General features: G+C 44.7%; 6 protein-coding genes across 6 annotated transcripts in view; 4 read left to right on the top strand and 2 right to left on the bottom strand.

Annotated features, from left to right (window-relative positions):
* Positions 1-20,732, bottom strand: part of LOC135339652 (serine/threonine-protein phosphatase 6 regulatory ankyrin repeat subunit B-like) — a gene marked incomplete in the record, with an annotated part of 1,209,744 nt that overhangs the window by 67,719 nt on the left and 1,121,293 nt on the right.
* On the top strand, positions 36-3,392 carry LOC135339672 (NAD(+) hydrolase sarm1-like). Its single transcript, XM_064535904.1, has 4 exons — positions 36-166; positions 226-461; positions 1,334-2,051; positions 2,207-3,392. Exons 2-4 carry the CDS (start codon positions 247-249, stop codon positions 3,332-3,334), a joined length of 2,061 nt encoding a protein of 686 aa, XP_064391974.1. The 5' UTR covers positions 36-166; positions 226-246; the 3' UTR covers positions 3,335-3,392.
* On the top strand, positions 3,572-10,981 carry LOC135339629 (bromodomain-containing protein 4-like). Its single transcript, XM_064535783.1, has 11 exons — positions 3,572-3,695; positions 3,815-3,893; positions 4,005-4,060; positions 4,127-4,210; positions 4,260-4,349; positions 4,495-4,704; positions 4,820-6,774; positions 6,828-6,898; positions 6,985-7,168; positions 7,617-7,711; positions 7,824-10,981. The coding sequence occupies exons 1-11, from the start codon at positions 3,642-3,644 to the stop codon at positions 10,832-10,834; spliced, it is 5,889 nt and encodes a 1,962-aa protein (XP_064391853.1). The 5' UTR covers positions 3,572-3,641; the 3' UTR covers positions 10,835-10,981.
* Positions 10,983-15,178, bottom strand: LOC135339684 (BRCA1-associated protein-like). The gene is made up of 14 exons (XM_064535916.1): positions 14,971-15,178; positions 14,631-14,838; positions 14,278-14,376; positions 14,150-14,228; positions 13,909-14,091; positions 13,366-13,439; positions 13,234-13,312; positions 12,927-12,994; positions 12,772-12,845; positions 12,568-12,680; positions 12,423-12,512; positions 12,006-12,170; positions 11,510-11,698; positions 10,983-11,170 (listed from the first exon to the last, which is right to left on the bottom strand). The coding sequence occupies exons 1-14, from the start codon at positions 15,131-15,133 to the stop codon at positions 11,099-11,101; spliced, it is 1,656 nt and encodes a 551-aa protein (XP_064391986.1). The 5' UTR covers positions 15,134-15,178; the 3' UTR covers positions 10,983-11,098.
* On the top strand, positions 15,228-17,702 carry LOC135339728 (gelsolin-like protein 2). Its single transcript, XM_064535979.1, has 10 exons — positions 15,228-15,388; positions 15,487-15,576; positions 15,630-15,719; positions 15,793-15,888; positions 16,125-16,219; positions 16,361-16,526; positions 16,802-16,981; positions 17,044-17,075; positions 17,179-17,353; positions 17,472-17,702. Exons 1-10 carry the CDS (start codon positions 15,305-15,307, stop codon positions 17,565-17,567), a joined length of 1,104 nt encoding a protein of 367 aa, XP_064392049.1. The 5' UTR covers positions 15,228-15,304; the 3' UTR covers positions 17,568-17,702.
* LOC135339731 (gelsolin-like protein 2) lies at positions 17,791-20,654 on the top strand. The gene is made up of 9 exons (XM_064535981.1): positions 17,791-17,972; positions 18,073-18,162; positions 18,226-18,315; positions 18,391-18,486; positions 19,201-19,295; positions 19,356-19,521; positions 19,656-19,835; positions 20,032-20,238; positions 20,366-20,654. Exons 1-9 carry the CDS (start codon positions 17,892-17,894, stop codon positions 20,459-20,461), a joined length of 1,101 nt encoding a protein of 366 aa, XP_064392051.1. The 5' UTR covers positions 17,791-17,891; the 3' UTR covers positions 20,462-20,654.

The following is a 20,732-nucleotide window of genomic DNA, read 5'->3' on the forward strand; positions in this document are numbered from 1 at the left end:
CAAGTATTAATCAACTGAAAGATGGGCAGGGTCCACTGAAGAGGTGTGACTCCAGCTAATCGGTATTTACATCGAGCTAGGTAAACACAGAGAAACATATAAAAGCTCAGAACTAAAAGCATGGAGCTAGCTAGCTAGCTGGAGGCCCTCTCTCTATATTGTATTGGTGAGTATTGTACAACTAGAGGTCTGGCATGAGGTTAATTGTGTTGGTATCATCTCCAGGCCTTCTCCACACTCTGAGATATGACCTCTCTTCCTTGCTGGGTCAAGAATGACTCCCTGGTCATACCAGCTCTCAAGGAAGCTGTGCTCTCATGTAGCAAGCAGCTCCAGTCATCATCCTCGAGGGTGAATCAACTGACTGGGGCCAGAGAGCTGTACAATCTGATACTGTTAGTGTGGTCACTGGACACACGTCTGGCCAGAGATGCAGCGGACATTGTGTGTGATCACATAAGGTGAACACACTTACACGTTGAAGTATACTATAGAGGTTATGCAGATCCGGTCAATTTAATCTCAGGTGGCCATTTTGAGTACCAAAAAGCATGAGTGGCAAGCGGTAGTAATGTTATTTGCGAAAGTTTTTAGCTCTACTCTGCCTATGGTTGAATGTGATGCAAGGAAATTCTCCAATTACTTTCAAGAGCTAGAACAAAGTGCTAAGAAGCTATCATGTCAAGAACATGAGCATAGACAGTAAGACAATGGATGATTCACACACACAACAATGGACTGAATTGTAGGTCTAAAAAGTGCTAAAAAGCAACAGAAGTAGTGCCAATGTCTATTGGCTTTAACAATAGATCGAGATCGAGTTGGCACACACATGAAAATGTTTGCACTGATTTCTCTTTTCATATCACACATTATCACGTTTATGTCTGGAGAGAGAGGGGGTCTTGATTCTTTCTGCCTGTGATAAAGTCAATAATGAAAGTGTAGTTTTGTCAACTTTTGGGCTCTTAATTCTTTCTCTCGACCGCAGCTATCCATCAACTATGGCATCTAGCAATTATGTTATAGTTATAACACGGGCATAAGGGATGTATAGAATATATTGCACTGAAGCACGAGGGCTCTAACCGTAGCTCAACGTATCTAGGGTGCTTTTTGCCACTCAAAATGGCGGACATACGTTTATGCTCCTTTTAATGATTACCAAAAATTCCCTATAGAGGGGTTATGCACAGAACCTCTATAAGGAATTGTTGGCCCTACACTACTGCATAGAGTTTCAGCAACCCTGACCCTGTGTTTCAGTTTACCACATAACTTCCATTATGAAATGTACACATTTAAGTCAGATATTATTTTTCAATCTTTACAGAGACACTGGAGGGCTTGAGTCACTAATACAGCTGTGCTCTTCCTCGGACATATCTCTACGACTGGCCATCCTGAAAGCACTCGAGCAAATCATGGTCGCTGACAATAGAAAGTACATCGCCGGGCACAAACTATTCAATTCGGTCGTCGAGGTTGCTACTAGCAACGAGAGTCTAGAAGCCATACAATCTGGCACCGGGATCCTAGAAAATCTCTTCAAAGACTCGACCCAAACTTGCCACAGGCTAATCAAGAGAGGAGCACTCGAGGGGATCATCTTGGGATGTCGCAACACCGACCTTATCGTGTTGCAGCATTGTGCAGCTGCTCTGGCCAACTGTGCCATGTACGGAGAGGCAAAGGCACACGCTGCTATGGTCACCAAGTACGTTGATCATTGGCTCTTCCCGTTGGCATTTTCGAGTGATGAAGTTGTCAAATACTATGCCCTCCTTGCAATTTCCTTCTTGGCTGCAAACCCACAAGTTTCTCATAAAGTAGCTGAGAGTGGAACTCTGGATCTAGTACTCCCATTTCTGAATAATCAGGACACCGAGGAGTTCACTCGCAGCTGTCCAAACCACGCCCACGGACGATCAGTCGGCTGGCTGAGGAGATTGGTGCCCTTGTTGTTGAGTCAGAGTGAGGAGGCTCGATCGCTAGTGGCCTTTCATCTGGCCATGGAGGCTGCCATCAAGAAGAAGCAAAACAGACTTCAGGTGAGTGCTAGCTTACCGTAATATGAGTTCGGATGTTTTGATATTTCAGTGATGTGTACTTTGTATTCCCGTTTTTAGTGTTAATAAAGCATTTATGAGTCGCTGAAATTCTATTAGAGATTCTACTTTTAAACTAAGTTATATTTTCCCTACAGACTTTCTCTGAGATTAATGCGTTTGAACTTCTTCGAACGGCTGCTAAGAAAGGCTCGAAGCTAACTGCCAAGTTTTGCACAGAAGCCCTACTCACAAGTTCTGAACCCCTCCCTCCCTACCAGTGCTGGAACGTTATCAACTGGTCCGCAGTCGAAGTCGCTTCTTGGGTAGGCAACACAGTGTGTGCGTTGAGTGAAGATACTGTACCTGATTTCACGCTACATCATGTAACAGGAAGTATGCTGTTGGACTTGAGTGTGGACGATCTAATGGAGATTGGGTTCAACAGTCGAGTTTCGTGTAAATGGTTTTTGGAGGAGATTAAGAAGTTGCGTTGTCTTGCGGATATCTCTGGTACGGAGAGCAATGAAGTTTGCAAATGGCTGACAGATCATTGCAAAGAGCTAGCCTTGTATCGAACTGATTTTGCACGGAAAGGAATTACGAAAGCTCTCCTCCCCCACCTGACCGAAGATGTTCTCACTGAGATCGGGGTGAGCACTAGACTGGATCGACTGAGAATATCCCTCGCCCTTAAACAATGTGCTGAGAGTCAAGTATTTGATACTCCTGATCAAGGGGGGGCGGGTTTTGTACTGCCTACTCCAGCGTTGAACAGAAAATTCGATGTGTTTATTAGTTACCGACGATCTACCGGCTCACAGTTGGCCAGTTTGTTGAAAGTACACTTGCAATTACGCGGACTCAGCGTGTTTCTGGACGTTGCCGAACTGGGTAGTGGGAAATTCGATGAAGCCATTTTAACCACGATTGCACGTTCGAACAACTTTATCCTTGTGCTAAGCGAGTCTTGTCTGGACCGCTGCAAGGAGGACACTCACGTGCAAGACTGGCTCCACAAAGAGATTGTGTGTGCTTTGGAGAACGGAAAACATTCGGTGCCCGTGATTGAATCGAACTTCAAGTGGCCTAAAGACGGTGAATTACCGACAGATATCAAGCAGATTGGTACGTGGAATGGCGTCTCGTGGAGTCATGAATATCAGGAAGCTAGTGTGGAGAAGCTGGTTAACTTTTTGCAGCTACCTGCTAAAGCACGACGAATGAGGAGTAACACACGTTCATATATGAGTTTTAATTCAGTAGTATCAGAACAACCAGCATAATATTATATTTATTTATGGCAGATTTTTTATTCCTCAAGTAAATGTTTATTTTTGCTCATTGCTTAGTAATTTTTGCATCTGTTTTCAATCAGAGTCAGATCTGGTTTTCAGTGGATAATTACAATTTCGTTCTATTGACAAAAAAGAGGAATGAGATGACATCACGGCAGCTAATTGAGCTATGAATAATTAACATAGGTGGGGTGGGGCTGCTTTGCAAAACAAGGGTGTGTCAGCTATACTAATTCATAGCAGTGTTGTACAGTGTCTATTGATTGATATCTCATTAGCTGAGCAATTGCAAAGGATGGGAAAGACTAAGAAGGCTACAAATAAACTTCCTAGCAAGCTTGGACGCCTGGTGAGAATTATGATTATTGTAGTTTGCAGAGTATAATAAATTTAGCTAGAGACATTATAATTTAACTGCTATCAGAGTAGAGATTTATTCAACTGCAAATAATAATGAGGACCCTGCAGTTTTCCCGTCGCCAAAAAGCTGATGTTGAGATTGAGCAAGAAGAAGACCAGGAAGAGCTTGTCCAAGAGACCTACAGAGGTAATGCATACATAAACTAAGCTACAATAAATTAAGTTACAATAAACTAAGTTACAATAAAAGGGGTGTATCTGAGGTATCATTATAATTATATTCCATGCATTATAATAGCTGTAGGTAGAGTGAACTCTAAGCAGTTGCAAGATGGACAGGCCTGGGATGTCAAGGTAACAAACAAGCTTGGTCTATTTTCCTAACAGAGATAGTAAACGCTGCATTGATCAAATTTGCAGTACTTGGGTTGTATCCCAAACGTGGACAGCTGGCAAAGTCCGGACTCAAGGTCAGAGTTTATGGCATTGGTTGACGGAGCACAGGTGAACTACACTATAATTTTACTGTTAAATTTTACTGTTTTGTCTCCAGGCCAACGGTGACTTGATGTGGTTCTCCCTGACGCCCAAGTATCTACATGTCTCACCGAGATGGATGATTATCACTGATCACAGAAAGAAAGTAAGCTACAGTTTTGACTCATAGCCAGCTACTTCAGCCAGAATACAATAGCAACCATACAGCACCTTAAAGCTGGTGTGAAGCCTCTCTGGCATATGGAATTGTTAATGGCTCAGCCCTCATTATTTTCTAACTGTTTCTGCAGGTAACTTATGCAGACATCTTGCTAGCCTCAATAGGCAGTCTAGCCTATGCTGAAGATGATGGCAGGCACATTCTGGGAGTCAAGACGACAAAATGTGGTCAAGTAGGCAGCAGCTCTGTTGGCAAGGGAACCGAGGCGGCGGCAATGCCGGAAGAGGGTAGTGAGTCTGAAGCCACCTACTGCTGTTATGTGCTCGAGTGTGTCAGTGAGGTATATAATTATAGCTCCTAGTGACAGTACAATGATTTGCTATGAGCCACAATATCGACGATACAACACATCAGATAAACTTCATAAAATGTATCTTTTATTCTCATATATACAGGCTATGGTTCGTCAGATATGCACTTCGGTCAACACTCAGTTCCAGCTGCTCGCAGCTCAGCAGGAGGCGAAGGAGAGAGCAGAGCAAAGTCAAGTACAACAGCAGATGAAACCAATGATGATGAAACGACTATCAACCGCCGAAGTATCCAGAAAATCTCCGCCTGGCTCTCCCCCGGAAAACAGTCCGACTCATAAAACATCATCTGTCAAATCGCAATCTCCCATGCAGCCCTCTCAAGATGAGCCAATGGAAATGGACGATGCAGCTGATTTTGATTACTCTAATCAGGAGTCGATTCTTCGAGACTGGAGCCCAAGCCTACAACCACCTTCCTCTCCGAAAAGCTCTGGTGACGTACTAGAAGAGATTGGACGACAATTTTTAGCAGTTACTAAAGAGCCTTCTCGACGACGCACGGTACAAGGCCCCAATCTGAAACGGCTCAGTGTAGAACAAGCTCCTAACGTGGGATCCATAGGAAAGAAACATGCAAAGAATCGAGCAGCAGTAAATCGCTCTAAAGCTCGAGCCGAGGATGCTATGTCTGTTGATTCAGTCGAATTGATTCAGCCATTGAAGAGAACTGAAACAAAGAAGCACGATGGCAATGTGGTCAAGCAGAAATTAGAGGACGCAAGTGCAGTGCGTTTACCAGACTATACGGGTCTCTCCTTGATAAAAAACAAATCACGGAACTCGGTACTCAAAGCTGACTTATCTCCAAAGCATACCCCAACAGAACCACCCCCACCGCCACCATCAACAGTACCACCCCCACCAACAGTACCAGCCCCACCCCCTCCTCCTGCAATTTTACCGCCCACAAAAGCACCTACCTCACCCACGAGAAAGGCTCCTCCACCCCCTGCAGTTGTTACGTCTAAAAAGGTATCATCTCCACCCCCCAAAACAGGACCATCAAAGGCGTCACAACCTCCTGCAAAGGTTACACCCCCCACAGCTACCGTACCTCTGCAACGAGCACCACCACCCCCCACAGCCATGCAGCAGTCACCAAGAGGACCCCCCACAGCAATGGGAATGCAACGAGCACCACCACCCCCCACAACCATGCAGCAGCCACCAAGAGGACCCCCCACAGCAATGGGAATGCAACGAGCACCACCACCCCCCACAGCCATGCAGCAGCCACCAAGAGGACCCCCCACAGCAATGGGAATGCAACGAGCACAACGGCCCCCCACAGCCATACAGCAGCCACCAAGAGGGCCCCCCACAGCAATGGGAATGCAACGAGCACAACGGCCCCCCACAGCCATACAGCAGCCACCAAGAGGGCCCCCCACAGCAATGGGAATGCAACGAGCACAACGGCCGCCCACAGCCATGCAGCAGCCACCAAGAGGACTCCCCACAGCAATGGGAATGCAACGAGCACAACGGCCCCCCATAGCCCTACAACAACCACCAAGAGGACATCCCACTACAATGGGAATGCAACGAGCCCAACGGCCCCCCACAGCCATGCAGCAGCCACCAAGAGGGCCCCCCACAGCTACCATGGGAATGCAACGAGCACAACGGCCCCCCACAGCTATGCAACAGCCACCGAGAGGACCCCCCACCGCTACCATGGGAATGCAACGAGCACCACTACCCCCCATAGCTAGTCAATCCTCACCTGGAGCCCCACCACCACCACCGCCACCACTTGTTGGAGGACCACAATCTCCTATCACGAGAATTAGGTTGAATGACACCACACCCAAGAGCCCTGATCGTTCTGTACTGCATACCAGCATCCTTCTGGAGACAATGGAGGAGGGGGAGATGGAGACAAGGATTGATGGAAATGGTGGGAGTGCTTTCCTCATTCAGACCACCATGGGAGAGAAGGAAACAGTTCTCATGGGTACGCCCACCACTCTCCTCTCTGCCAATCAGCTCAAGAAGTACGAGGACGACACAGAGAGAGAGAATAACAAGAAGAGGTGAGTAGCTTGTACTCTATTGTTTTTAAAACTCATTCTAAACCCTATTGCAGCTCTGAGCCACCAGCCCCACCAGCCCCACCAGCCCCACCCACTCCGCCTCCTGGCAGGAAACCATGGAAAGGTAAAACTTATTCCTCATTCTCTGATGAAAATTATGCACCTATATTTATAGCTATAATTAAATTATTCAAATCTCTCGTATTTCAGTTCAGATTGGTGTTAATGACACGCCTCGTAACCCCGCTCACAAGAAGTTCCTGGATCAAGCTTTGAACGCCCTGGGGGTATTCATGCATCGGCAATTGAGGCAAGACTGGTTGTCCTACCAAAAATGTAAAATCGATGTCGCCGGCTTCTGCAAAAAGACCAAGCTCACCTTCAGAGGAGCAAAGTACGTTGCATTACCGCAAAAGAATAATGCCTTAAAAACTACACTGTAAATTTGCAAGTTAGAATACCGTATAGCGGGTAATTTTCGTGGGGTAAAAGATTCGTTCAACTCGGAAACAGTGGTTTTCGTGAGTAAAAATTTCGTTTAGTCTCGTTGCCTGCACTACATTCATACATTCCGGTAATCCACGCCTACGTTAAAATTTCGTGGCGGTCAGCTTGCCCACGAAAATAACGGATATTTTACCCCACGAAAATTACCCGCTATATACGGTACAGCACCTCCTTGCCTATAACTAACATACATAATTGTAATGTAATGTATACATACGTACTTTGTCTAGAACAAGTTTGATCATTAATAAGTGAACAAATTCTTATATAACTTCTTTCTCTCTTCTCTCTCTCTCTCTCTCTCTCTCTCTCTCTCTCTCTCTCTCTCTCTGCAGCTCTCATCTCAGAGAGGGGGCAGTGGTGCTAGTGGACAAAGAAGACCAGAAAGACTTTGAAGATATTCTGGCAGGGAGAACTATTGAACCAAAAGGTAGAGTATAGCTAATTAGAAATCCCACATTTATATGTAAACCGTAAAAACGTGCATTATAGCTATGTGTTACTTTAGCATCATATTCATGTTGTTTTGTTTATATCTGTAGGCTCACTTCTCAAGCCAGCTCCACCCCCCACCGTCGATATCTCCTCAACAACTAAACCTGATCTACGCAGAACCAAAACTGATCCATTCAAGGCATTTATTAGCAATGCAAAGCCTGCACAACGACCACTCCCAACCGGATCCGGTAACCTTGGTAGCAAACTAAAAATGTTTGAGAGCAGTGCTGACAAAAAAAGACCAAGTTTCTCATCCAAAGATCTTCCAAAACCAGGCTCTATTGCAATGCTCATAGGAAACAGAGAGAGTGGACAAACTGACTCTGACAAAACTGCTTTGCCGAGAAAGGGTGGTGGTGTTCTCTCGAGGATTACTGCTTTTGAAACGGGTACCAGTTTCACAGCGCCAGTCGAGGAGGAGGAAGAAAAGACGAGTGAACATGAGCCAGAGAAGCCAGCTGCACAGGAGAGTAGCGAGAGTGAGGAAGATGCAAAGAAACGCCGTAAAGATGATAGGAGTTCACGCAAGGAGAATCGAAAAGACAACTCTCGAGGACGTGACAGGAAAAAATCAAAGAAAAGTGATTCTGATGATGAGAAACAGAAGCATAGATCAAGAGACAGAAAAAAGAAAAATTCAGATGAGGATAAACGTGGTCGCCGAGGCAAAAAACATTACGATAGCAGTGGCTCGAGCGATGAGGACAAACACGAGAAAAACCGTAAGAAGAGGGAAGAAAATCTTTCAAATTCGTCAGATTCGTCAGATTCTTACTCAGACTATTCCAATCGTGAGAGGAAGTCAAGGCGTCAACGTCGAACTAAAGACAATCACAAGAGAAAACCGGACACCACAGGTCTACAAGACATACTCGATGAAGGCAAAGGACTACTGCATTCTCCGGCTGCTAAAACGAAAGACACAATCGATGCACTCACTAAGTTCCTCGAATCCGATGAAGAGGGGTACATCCAGCAGACAAAAAACCTCCTAGGCAATGTGAGTGGTATTGGAAACCTCCCACAGTACTCCCAGACAACAGCTGCTCCTCAGATGATGCCTCCTCAGATGATGCAGCCAATGATGCAACCTGTCCAACCAATGATGCAACCCGTCCAACCAATGGTAATTAGTACGCCTGCACAATTTGGTACGCAGCCTGCCTACCAAATTGTACAAGCTCCACCTCAAGTGATGCAGCCTCAAACTCAGTACATGCAGGTGCAACCACCCCTACCCCCTCAAAATGCCATGCAAACGACTGCTCAAGTACCTTATGTAAGTGCACAAGACAGCACTATACTTGTGGGCGGTGCTCCAATTGTTACGCAAGAGCAGCAACGAGTACCTACCCCACCTCAACCAGACTTTGATGCGACTGACAACCAAATAACAAGATTCAGCGAAGAATCCGAAAGCTCAAGTTCTTCCGAAGAAGATGATGAACCTCAATTTCCAGAGGCCCAAAGCACTCCAGCCCCAACCCCTCAGCTTCCTCCTGGAGTACCAGCCCCACCCCCTCCCCCACCCATAGTCGAGCCTGGCCCTGGTGATCTACCTCCACCACCACCTCCTCAGCCATTGCAACTGAGCAATCCAGGGTTCCCAGTACCTATGGGCCCAAAAACTTCTTCAGTACCAGCCCCACCCCCGCCACCACCAGCTGGTATTCCAGCCCCACCCCCTCCACCACCAGCTGGTATTCCAGCCCCACCCCCGCCACCACCAGCTGGTATTCCAGCCCCACCCCCTCCACCACCAGCTGGTATTCCAGCCCCACCCCCGCCACCACCTCCTGCCAATGTACATCAACAAAGGGATGATTTTCTGGATAAAATCAGAAGCGGAGTCAAACTAAAGAGTGCACCTGCAGGTATTGCAGCCCCACAAAAGGATGAATTTCTGGATGAAATCAAAAGCGGAGTCAAACTGAAGAGTGCCTCCTCTAGACCCATGAAAGAACCACTAAAATCTGAACCAACACAAAAAGAAAAGTTTTTGGGTGAAATAACAGCTGGCAAGGAGCTTCGAACAGTTTCAGCAGAAGAAAAAAACGTCCACAAACGGTCTAAGAAGAGAAGTTTGATTCCCCTGGTTGCTGAAATTGAGGAGACAGTTGAAAATCGAAAGGGAGCGTACGATAAAGATGGAGAGGAGAGGTATAACAGACACAGGAGGGACCGACCGAAGGACAAGGATGATCGCCATGGAGATGGTCATCGCAGAAAGCATGAAAAGGATCGAAGTCATGGGCACAAAGAAAGAAAAAACAAGCACAGCGACGAAGAACAGCACAAGAAACGTCGTGATCGTCATAGTGACGAAGAGGAGCACCCACGACACAAGAAAGTTGATAAACGACGAGAGGATGACTCTGATGAGGAACAGAGGAGGGAAGAAAGAAGAGAAAGAGATGAACGGAAGGATAAGAAAAAACGAAAAGATGATGAGAGAGACAGAAAGCATCACAGAGACGAACGTAAGGACGACAAACAGAGGAAGATTTCAGACGAGAAAAGTCCACCTCATGGGAGGAAACAAGAAAGAAAAGATGATGCACCTAAGAGAGTTACAAAGTATCAGGGAATTCCCCCTGAAGGTGACGCAAACGTTCCTTCATGGAGGGCCAATCTGATGAAGAGGAAGGAGGAGAGAGAACGAGGGGATCACTACCAGCCCGAGGAGGTGGCGTCCATCTTGGACCCTGGCAGGCAGCCCACCATATCCCCACCAAAACTTGAGAGTGCTTCTAACGACTACGATGATGAAGAAACGCCGGCGTGGAGGATAGCCATGAAGAAGAGGAAAGAGGAACAGATTTTGTTGCAGGCCCACGAAGCAGAGCTAAAGAAAGCACAAGAAGAAGCAAAGTTCGCTGGTGTACCAGAGTGGAAGAAAAAGCTGATGAAGCAGAAAGATGGAGAAAAACAACAGAAGGCAGCTGTGATGAATGCGCAGATGGCTGAACGTAATTCGAAACTAGCCGAGATTGCAGCAATGCCAGAATGGAGGAGAAAGCTCTTTCTGGAGAAAAACCCTGAGTACAAGACTTAGGAACAAGCATTTATAGATAGCTTAGTAACTATAATTATGCATGCATGCCTCTTTTGTTTAATATTATATCTAGACATTCCACAGTAGCTTTATGTCAATGGACATTCTTATGCTGATTCCTGGATTTATAATAGTACCATTATAACACTTAGTGTATTCAATCGAAGATAGGGGAAAATGACTTGATTTGACAAAACAATTAAGAAGGAAGTTGTGATAGTAATAGAGAAGCAGTTACAGTATCTACATGCATGTTATTGTGAGTTATTTCTTCTTTCTTTGTCGCCTCGAGGGGGTGGCTCCTTGTGTGACGACGACATGTCCCTCTTGTATGTCCTGAAAGAGGTGGAGGGAGGGATGAGATAATACACTGGAACATCCTCATAACATCCCTCATCATACATTGTATTTTATAAGTGCAACAATCCGTGAATCAGAGCAGTACTGCATGTACATGCACAGTCTATGTTGACATTTGGTAGTAAATAACGGAGAGATATAATTATATCCAAGGTAACAATGACTCTATAGATTGCATTCCCCAGTGAAAGTATTGGTGTACGTAGCTGTCAGACTAGAATGTCTAGTTTGGTAAGTGTGATCCCCTACAAAGTACTTACATACATTAATGCTCTGACAATGCACATGGTGGTCATGACAACACACCAGCCTAACCTGTCTCTCTTCTTCTGGTGTCTTGGCAATCTTTTTCTGCGTCTCCAGATAAAACATGAGGTCTCGTACTTGGTCCTTCAGATCTCCTAGCTCTCTCTCTTTGTTAGCCATCAGAGTCTCCATCTTCCTCTCTAGCATGCTAACCCTCTCCTTCCAGAGAGACTGGTTCTCACCCAGGCACTTGTTTAACTGTGCGTGAGTGAGTGTGTGTGTGTGTGTGTGTGTGTGTGTGTGGGGGGGGGGGTGAGTGGGGGTGAGGTGTGTGTGATGTGTGTGTGTGTGGGGGGGGGGGGTGAATTGGATGTACAGTTCAAGCTGATAGGGACTGTACTAGCTGTACACAGGGATGGCTACATGATGTTATATATATAAGAGTACATGTGGTACCTACACACACAACTGGGAATTCAAACATGTAGGTATGTAATCGACAAAAATATGTCAGTACACTTTCTTGGCTAAGCAGGTATCTGGAAAGCCAGAGACTTTTCTGTACCTCTTTCTCCTCATTGAGTTCTGAGGAGGCTTTGTTGAGCTTAGTCTGCAGCTGACTAACTTTCTTCTCGGATCCTCTCTTCTCTCGCTCAGACTCAGTCAGCTGTTCCTCTAACCTCTCCTTGTCCCCCACTGCCGCCCGACAACGAGTCTCCGTTACAGATAGCTGCAGGGAAAATTGAAACACTAAAGTCCCAAACTTAGGTACTGTGTGCATGGTGAGGGTTTTCCCTAATACAACGTAGCTGGGCTATATGTATTGGAAAGAGTGTAAGGAAACGTGCTTGCAACAAAGAATTGTCAGACAAGCAAAAAAACTAACAAGTATAATTATGAAGACATTCAGGCTACACAAACTAGCTGGAAATCTCTACAGTCTACAGTACAAAATAGTACGAATTCTGTATAATGATTGCACCTGTTCGTTCAAATCTTTCTCAACTCTGGCCAGCTTCTCTTCAAAGTACAGCCTCTGAGACTCGAGTTGACTTGTCAGTAAATAAGTGTACTGGAGAAATGTTTCAGTAATAAGATCTATCTCAGTTTAAACTTCTCTTACGTACCTCCAGTTGCAAAGAGTCGACCTTCTCACTATCCCCAACCTGAGCAGGACCACCTGACACCTCTACCAGTTTACCATCAGCCTTGTTCTGTACCAGTCGATGCACATAGTTATCTGAAAACGATTTTTGAAACGTATTTTCAGGCAGTTTTTATATATCATCCCACACACAGATCCGCCCACGCCACAACTCACACACCCTCACCTCCGATATAGTCCCAGACTCTGCGTTGGGTCCCCAGTTGCATTGAGAACGTGTGCTGTGTCAAGGCAAAGTGTCTGTGTGTGTGTGTGTGTGTGTGTGTGGGGGGGGGGTCCCTGTAATTACCACACACAGACACACACTAATGGTAAGCTTACGTGTTGGCATGACCACCCATGTACCTACCACACCCAATGTGGCCACAGATGAGACAGATCCACAAATTCTACAGATCGAGAGATGTAACATTTTTATCCCTGGGGCAAATAAAATTAAAGTACATTGTATATTACAATACTTGGCAATAATTGTTGTCAGGAGTGCATGGTAAAGTCGAGTTTGATCAAAGCTAGCTAGCTATCAAAGCAAGGGAAAAAAATCATAAAAAGGTACACAGGTACACATAGATTTGGACCAGAAAGCAATCGATTATTTCTATACGTTATTTAGCTCAAACTTCCCCACCTCTTTAGCCTCACACATGAAACAAGTGCTGTCCTGTTCGCAAGGTTCAGGGGTCTGGAAGTAGCGGCAGATAGGGCAGCTGCAGATAGGACAATGATTACCCCCCTATCCTCTGAAGGTCATGTGACTTACGTCGAGTCCTCCCAACGAGTGAGGCAGGTGGTGTGGAATGAGTGGTTACATAATATGGTCAGTACAGACTCGTCCTGAGGAGAAATTATGACAATAAAGGTATGCAATTTGAATGTTAGACAGGCTATAACTTTTGCTTGGATTGTCCAAATTGAAATTATGATTTTTTGAAAGCTTAAAAGAAGCTGTTTCAAATGGTGTGTTCAACTCTGAAATTTGGAAACCTAACCAACATTTCTCATTTTTGGAAAATGACCATGAGCTATAGCCCGTGGTATTTTACCGAAATTGGGTCAACTTCATACCATCTGAAAGTGCTACCTCTAAGCTTTCAGAAAATCATAATTTGGATCACCAGCACTAAAGTTATGGCCGTTCAAAGATGCTTGATTTATTATGTGTACATGATTATAATTTATACGCAAAGTACAATTCTGATGCTCCTGTAGTGGATTATTTTAGTGAGATACGAAAATAAGGTCCCACCAAACAGAGTAAGTGTGTCCACATTAGTTGCCCATGCACCTCCTTTACCCAACATACCAGTCTCTCTAGACAGACGGGACAAGATGGAAGCTCGACCAAACCTGGAGGAGGACCGAGGGAGGAGGTTCGGGATGAGTTAAAGATCTCCACTCGTGACACAAAAACGAGCTGCCATAGCGACTTCTCCAGACTATTGTAGGGTTGTCCATTGTACGAGGAGTAGAACTGACCGGCAGAGGACTGTAATGAAAGACAGTTATGAGTGAGAGAAGAAATCTAAACAGTTGAATATCATCACCTCGTCTTTGAATGTGATCAGGAGCATATATCTGTTGGGGGTGGAGTCTCGGATCACTCTCATCTTGCTCACTGTCGACCTATGGGAATGTCCGAGGTTATATAGTGACTGAAACCACGCCCACTTACAAAACGGGCGAGAGGGCCTCCAGTATGACAGATAGTTGATGCTCGGCAGGGATGCACATTGCACACACCATCACACTCACGTCATCACTGGGGGGAGCTCTGTGGGGGGGCAATTGAGATTGTCACTGCTAGTGAGGTTATCACTGGGGGGAGCTCTGTGGGGAGTAATGCTAGCAGACAGACAACTTAGTTACCCAAGGCTAGATTAGAACTGGAAAATTGTACGAACATTTCCATTCGATTTGCACACTGTATGATACAATAAGAAGCAATAACAAAATAATGATGAACTAATTGTATTAAAGGGAATTTACTTGCTGAGAACATGTTCATACATACAATGTAGCTCTCACTGTGTCTTGTAGAGGTGCAGTATTCCTCTCACAACCTCCACACTGGGTATGCCAGAGAAGAAAGGTATCTTGCCCAGCACCACTCCCTCCGGTAGCGATCCATCATTAGTGGGTGTGGTCAATGAACTAGACGAGGTGGTCGAGGAGAAGGTCTCTATGGAGATACTCTGTAGTGTTCGTCTGTCACCAGGGGCATGAGCAGATCCACCTGTGGAGTGTGTGTGTGTGTGGGGGTGTAAGGGAACGCGCATTTCAAAGCAAGTCCCTAGTTGTATAAATAGTTTGCACACACACGGCTATTAGCAGTACTGTTAAAGGTATGGAGCTCAGTTGGACTTGCCCTGAGGCTCTTGTTGTGCTCCAGTGTGTAGCCAATCACCACTCATAGTGAACTCGAGGTCTGTGGCAATCTGAGGGTCGTTGGGGTCTAACTCAAGGCTTATCACAATAAAATCCGGTCTTGTATGATAGCTTGATTCAAGTGCAGCACTACCAGAGGCCATTGAACATCTTCTTTACTTCACACAACACTGTGTTTTTATGCACATGTGGGTGCGGACACGCCCATCTTTTTATGCACGTGACTTTTTGCAGGAAAACGAGACCCGCCCCTTATATTCTTTTTCTGCACTGCAAAACGCGCAGATCGACTGATCGGGAAGAGTGACAAAAAAATGGCCTCAGGACTTGTGAAAGCTAAGAAGTACGACTGGCAGGACAGCAACCTTGCTCTCTTTGGCTCCGACACCGAGAAACAGGTCAGGAAGCAGCTAGCTACATTTTGTACATGTAGTTTACAGTGAGCACGAACAAGTGCAGCTAGCTCATTATCATTGTGTTCTTGTTCTCTTTGCAGGTGAAGAAAGAGTCAGCTGAGACTGAGCCAGCTTGGAAAGGAGCTGGTGAGAAAGTCGGGATCCAGATCTGGCGGATCGTCAAGTTCAAGGTACGTAAAATTCTGAGCTAAAAACAAGCTTTATATTTCATTTTGATTAATAGGTGAAGCACTGGCCCAAGGATGACTACGGCAAGTTCTACAATGGAGACTCCTACATCATTCTGAACACGTACAAAGAGCCCGAAAATGAAGTAAGCCTCGTGGCATTTATAAACGATGTATTTTGTATTTCTAATGCAAATGTTTATTTATGTTTTCCTGCAGGCATTGTTGTACGATGTTCACTTCTGGATAGGTCAATACTCTACCCAGGACGAATATGGTACAGCTGCTTACAAGACTGTTGAGCTCGATACTCTGGTATGTTGGATGGGTTTTTGGTCATTGTACATATAAGATTAGGGTCACGATGTTGTGATAGCTGTTTCAGTGGGTACATTTCGTTATTACGGTTGTTAGTTGATAAGAGTTGCAACGTTTACATGAGAAGTTGTTTTTAGCCTGCTACTTTCAGTATTTACAAAGCACCCACGCACACGCGCACACACACACACACACACACACACACACACACACACACACACACATACACACAGCTTGACGACAAGCCCGTCCAGCATCGTGAAGTGCAGGATAATGAATCGGACATGTTCAAGGGCTATTTCCCAACGGTCACAATCCTGAACGGAGGGTAAGTATTAATCCCTGCCAAATTCACTTCCTTGACCTCGAAACACCTTAACTTCCAAGAAAGCACCGTCTTATTTTTTGATCTAATAATTATCACGTCATTATCACTCACCTTTGTACTCTCTCACCCTCCATCACACAGTGCTGATACAGGTTTCAAGCATGTTGTCCCGGTTGAGTACAAGCCTCGTCTACTCCACTTCCACGGAGAGAGGAAGCGTATCGAGGTCAAGGAGAAGGAAGCTCTGAGAAGCAACCTCGACTCTACCGATGTCTTCATTCTGGACCTTGGTTTGGAGCTCTACCAGGTTAGCTTGATAAAAATCTCCAAAACTTTTGGATAGAAACAGCTCCTTTTATGCTTTCAGAAAGTGAACAACCCTAACTGTAACAGACCCTATTTTGTCTGCAGCCAACTGTTGTCAACCTTTATGCAATTTTTTTGGCTATTTTAAAAAACATACTAGAGGGATCGTAACACGAAGCCTTCCCCCATGTGACACATGCATGCAGAGGATGCATGTACAGTGTACTAACTTTCGTATATTGCATTGTCATTACCACAATTCTGACGTACGTACAGTGGAACGGAAGCACTTGCAACAAGGATGAGAAGTTCAAGGCTGTGCAGTACACGCAGAAAATCAAGACTGAGCGCAGTGGCAAGCCCAAGGTGGAGGTTTTGGAGGAGAGAGACGTGACACCCAATCACAAGTTTTATAGCAGTCTGAGTGACGGCACTGCTGAGAAAGAACCAGAGGAGGTAGGGCACTACTATAAAACATGACGCTACTTTACTAATTGACTGTCTATTCGGTTTTTTAGGATGATTCCGACTTTGTCAAATCACTCCTCAGGTGAGACACATGCAGGCATATTTGTATTACGTTTAGCTAGTGTATTTCATGTATGTACGTAGTTGTGGAGGAACTAGGGAGTTAGATTATAATTTCTTTGCAGGCTGAGTGATGCAAGTGGGGAGCTTGAGATGAAGCTGGAGGGAACTGGCTCTCTTCCCAGGAGCAAACTAGACCCCAAAGATGTCTTCATTCTCGACACTGGCAAGGCACTCTTTGTCTGGACTGGAAATGAGACATCCTCTGCCGAGCAAAGGAACGCTCTCTCCTATGCTCATGTGAGTGTATGTGTGTGTGAGGTGTGAGGCGTGTGTGTGTCTCAGTGTGTGTGTGTCACAGTGTGTGTGTGTGTGTGTGTGTGTGTGTGTATTAATTAATTCACTATGTTTTCTTCAGAACTACTTGATGAAGACCAAGCATCCTAAGATACCAGTCACCTGCTACCGACAGAGTGCAACTCCCGACTCCTTCTACAAAGAGCTGGAGGCTTAGAGAACACAAACTGAGTGAATTGAGTTAGTTAGCCTTTTAGTTATATCTCTCCTAGTATTAGTGGTTAGTATAGTGATGTACATGCTGTTGTATGTCCATGTAATTTTGGCAAAAGGTGTTCCTTTTGATCTCAAATGCCTAACATACTTGCATGTGTATGTGCTACATCCTGGCTTTTAGGAAATGATGCTGCACTCAACCGCACCCAGTGACTATAAAAACGCTTGTGGGCTTGTGGTAAGCTAGCTAAGCCCTAGCCCTTGCAGTAAAAACAAACTCAAGCAGAACTCTTTTACACACTAACGTCCGAGCTAACGTCTGAAAATGTCAGGACTTGTGAAAGCTAAGAAGTTCGACTGGAAGGACAGCAACATTGCTATGTTTGGCTCAGACACTGACAAGCAGGTAAAGCAAAGTGCTAGCTAGCTAGCAGAAGCCCCTCATACATGATAACTATAATTAAACTGAGTCTCTCTTATAAATTGTGTTCTTGTTCTCTTTGCAGGTGAAGAAAGAGTCAGCTGAGACTGAACCAGCTTGGAAAGGAGCTGGTGAGAAAGTTGGGATCCAGATCTGGCGTATCGTCAAGTTCAAGGTATGTCATCTTTATGTTATAAAAAACAAGGTAATATGATTTTGACCTCATTTCTTATCTTAGGTGAAAAGCTGGCCCAAGGATGACTACGGCAAGTTCTACAATGGAGACTCGTACATTATTCTGAACACCTACAAAGAGCCCGAAAGTGACGTAAGCCAGTCGCATTAACGATATAATTATTATTGCATATTTCCAATGCAAATGTTTATTTATGTTTTCCTGCAGGCATTGTTGTACGATGTTCACTTCTGGATTGGCAAATACTCTACCCAGGACGAATACGGTACAGCTGCTTACAAGACTGTGGAGCTCGATACTCTGGTCAGTAAAAATAATGTCTCTAAAGCACTGTCAGCGTTATTTGACCTATTATGGGTGTTTGCTGTGGTTGGTATTTCTACTATAGAGCAAATGTCATTAGACTGATTGTACTGTTGCCAACATATTTAGCAAGTATAGCATTGTGAGGTACATTTGAGTGCCAAGCAGGTTCTTTATTGTCTACAACGTTGCTATGGTGTCGGGAGAGATTTGGATTGGAATGTGATGGTTGACTGACTTTACCTTGTTAGGGCATTTTGCTGGTGTAAGGTGATTAGTGTGTACTTCCTTGGTATCATACAGTGTCATTGTTTTGTGGTGTAGAATTTGTTCGACTTCACATTCCTGGTCACCCCCACCCTGGGCTGTATTAGCAGGTTTCATAAGCAGTGTCATAAAATCTATGTAGACTAACCCAATCATTTATTAACTCAGAATAAACCTGTAGACTGCAGGATACGCATTTTCTTATGGTATTGTGTGCAGTTACAGTAATTGCATTTATATTAGAGCAACAAAATAACATGTTAAGAATGCGTTGATATGATTAGTGACCACAAACGTGTTTTTGAGGTTGCCAACTTCTTTATGTGAAATTTTCTTTGATCATGCATGCATTAAACACACACACATTAAACACACACACACACACACACACACACACACACACACACACACACACACACACACACACACACACACACACACACACAGCTTGACGACAAGCCCATCCAGCATCGTGAAGTGCAAGGTCATGAGTCGGGTATGTTCAAGGGTTACTTCAAGACATTGGAGCTTCTCAATGGAGGGTAAGCGATCAGGTTACTCATCATCTGGCTATCTATTACTAATGGCTTTGCTGATTTCAGCGCTGACACTGGATTCAAGCATGTTGAGCCTGCACAGTACGAGCCTCGGTTGTTGCATTTCCATGGCGACAGGAAGAGTGTGACACTCAAAGAGGTACCACTGTGCAAATCCAGCATGGACTCTTCAGATGTGTTCATTCTTGACCTGGGACTGGAAGTGTACCAGGTAAGGATTGAATGTTGTGGAGATAGGCCTCTTTAATTTACTATTTATTCTAGAATTGTTGTTTGTGTACTTGTTGAGTCCCCATTGCTGTGCATTTGTGTATTAATAAAAACTTTATTTCATTTGACCTACAGTGGAACGGCAAGACTTGCAACAAGGACGAGAAGTTCAAGGCTGTGCAGTACCTGCAGACGCTCAAGTCTCAGCGCAATGGCAAGCCCAAGGTGGAGAGTCTGGACGAGAGGGATATTGCACCAAATCACAAGTTCTATTCCTACTTGAAGGACGAGAACGAGGAAGAGGCCGAAGAGGAGGTGTGTATGTAACTATTCTTCTATACTTTTGGGCATCTCTGTATACATCCTGTATACTTTTGGGCAGTAATCTGCTGTATTCTTGTATACTTTTAGGCATTTCTGTATTTCTCATACCCACTGTGTATGTTTTATGTGTGTGTGTCTAATTGTTTTGTAGGATGGTTTTATGTGTGTGTGTCTAATTGTTTTGTAGGACGATCCCGACTTTGTCAAGACACTTGTCAGGTTGAGTGATGCCGGAGGAGAGCTTGCAATAACCGTAGAGGGCACAGGGTCCATTGGACGTGACCAGCTCGATGAAAATGATGTCTTCATCCTCGATACCGGAAAGGAGCTGTACGTTTGGGTCGGAAACGGCACCTCTTCTGCTGAGCAAAGAAATGCCCTCTCCTATGCTCATGTACGTTTCTACAACACGTTTGAATATATATAATTATGCTCATGTTCTTATTCATTCTTTCACTAATTCTATCTAAAAGCTAGTTTTATCATCATGTGTTTTGCCCCCTCCCCCCCCCCCCCTACAGAAATATCTCCAGGGCACCAAGCACCCTTTCCTGCCTGTCACCTGCTACCGACAGAGTGCAACACCTGACACCTTCTACAGAGAGTTGGAGGCTTAGAGCAACTGTTTCAAAATCAGCGAACTGTTTAAATCAAAACTGAATGTATAATTAATACTATCTCTAGAGATTTAGATTTTATATAATTGTAGGGTTAATCATTTTGTAGTTTTGTGAAATTCTACCTCGCCAATCAATCATTGTTCAGGATTCAAACATTCAAAAAAATTTATGATTTTATCGTGCAACCCAATTTGAGAGTGAACAAATGAGATACATTTAAGTACAACTACTCACCTATTTTGGTATTCCACTCTCTAGACTGTATAGT

This window comes from Halichondria panicea, chromosome 8, assembly GCF_963675165.1.
Source record: "Halichondria panicea chromosome 8, odHalPani1.1, whole genome shotgun sequence".
NCBI lineage: Eukaryota > Metazoa > Porifera > Demospongiae > Suberitida > Halichondriidae > Halichondria > Halichondria panicea.

What these genes read in the sequence shown, in the direction of transcription:
- LOC135339672 (XM_064535904.1), top strand. Translation starts at nt 247, where the DNA reads ATGACCTCTCTTCCTTGCTGGGTCAAGAATGACTCCCTGGTCATACCA. An exon ending in ATTGTGTGTGATCACATAAG is followed by an intron (nt 462 to 1,333) that starts GTGAACACACTT and finishes CAATCTTTACAG; the next exon opens with AGACACTGGAGGGCTTGAGT. An exon ending in AGAAGCAAAACAGACTTCAG is followed by an intron (nt 2,052 to 2,206) that starts GTGAGTGCTAGC and finishes TTTTCCCTACAG; the next exon opens with ACTTTCTCTGAGATTAATGC.
- LOC135339629 (XM_064535783.1), top strand. Translation starts at nt 3,642, where the DNA reads ATGGGAAAGACTAAGAAGGCTACAAATAAACTTCCTAGCAAGCTTGGA. An exon ending in GACAGGCCTGGGATGTCAAG is followed by an intron (nt 4,061 to 4,126) that starts GTAACAAACAAG and finishes TCAAATTTGCAG; the next exon opens with TACTTGGGTTGTATCCCAAA. An exon ending in TCACTGATCACAGAAAGAAA is followed by an intron (nt 4,350 to 4,494) that starts GTAAGCTACAGT and finishes CTGTTTCTGCAG; the next exon opens with GTAACTTATGCAGACATCTT.
- LOC135339684 (XM_064535916.1), bottom strand. Translation starts at nt 15,133, where the DNA reads ATGGCCTCTGGTAGTGCTGCACTTGAATCAAGCTATCATACAAGACCG. An exon ending in CTGCACCTCTACAAGACACA is followed by an intron (nt 14,377 to 14,630) that starts GTGAGAGCTACA and finishes GCCCCCCCACAG; the next exon opens with AGCTCCCCCCAGTGATGACG. An exon ending in TCATGTGTGAGGCTAAAGAG is followed by an intron (nt 12,995 to 13,233) that starts GTGGGGAAGTTT and finishes CTCGATCTGTAG; the next exon opens with AATTTGTGGATCTGTCTCAT.
- LOC135339728 (XM_064535979.1), top strand. Translation starts at nt 15,305, where the DNA reads ATGGCCTCAGGACTTGTGAAAGCTAAGAAGTACGACTGGCAGGACAGC. An exon ending in ACAAAGAGCCCGAAAATGAA is followed by an intron (nt 15,720 to 15,792) that starts GTAAGCCTCGTG and finishes GTTTTCCTGCAG; the next exon opens with GCATTGTTGTACGATGTTCA. An exon ending in TTGGTTTGGAGCTCTACCAG is followed by an intron (nt 16,527 to 16,801) that starts GTTAGCTTGATA and finishes ACGTACGTACAG; the next exon opens with TGGAACGGAAGCACTTGCAA.
- LOC135339731 (XM_064535981.1), top strand. Translation starts at nt 17,892, where the DNA reads ATGTCAGGACTTGTGAAAGCTAAGAAGTTCGACTGGAAGGACAGCAAC. An exon ending in GCTCAGACACTGACAAGCAG is followed by an intron (nt 17,973 to 18,072) that starts GTAAAGCAAAGT and finishes TTCTCTTTGCAG; the next exon opens with GTGAAGAAAGAGTCAGCTGA. An exon ending in TTGGAGCTTCTCAATGGAGG is followed by an intron (nt 19,296 to 19,355) that starts GTAAGCGATCAG and finishes TGCTGATTTCAG; the next exon opens with CGCTGACACTGGATTCAAGC.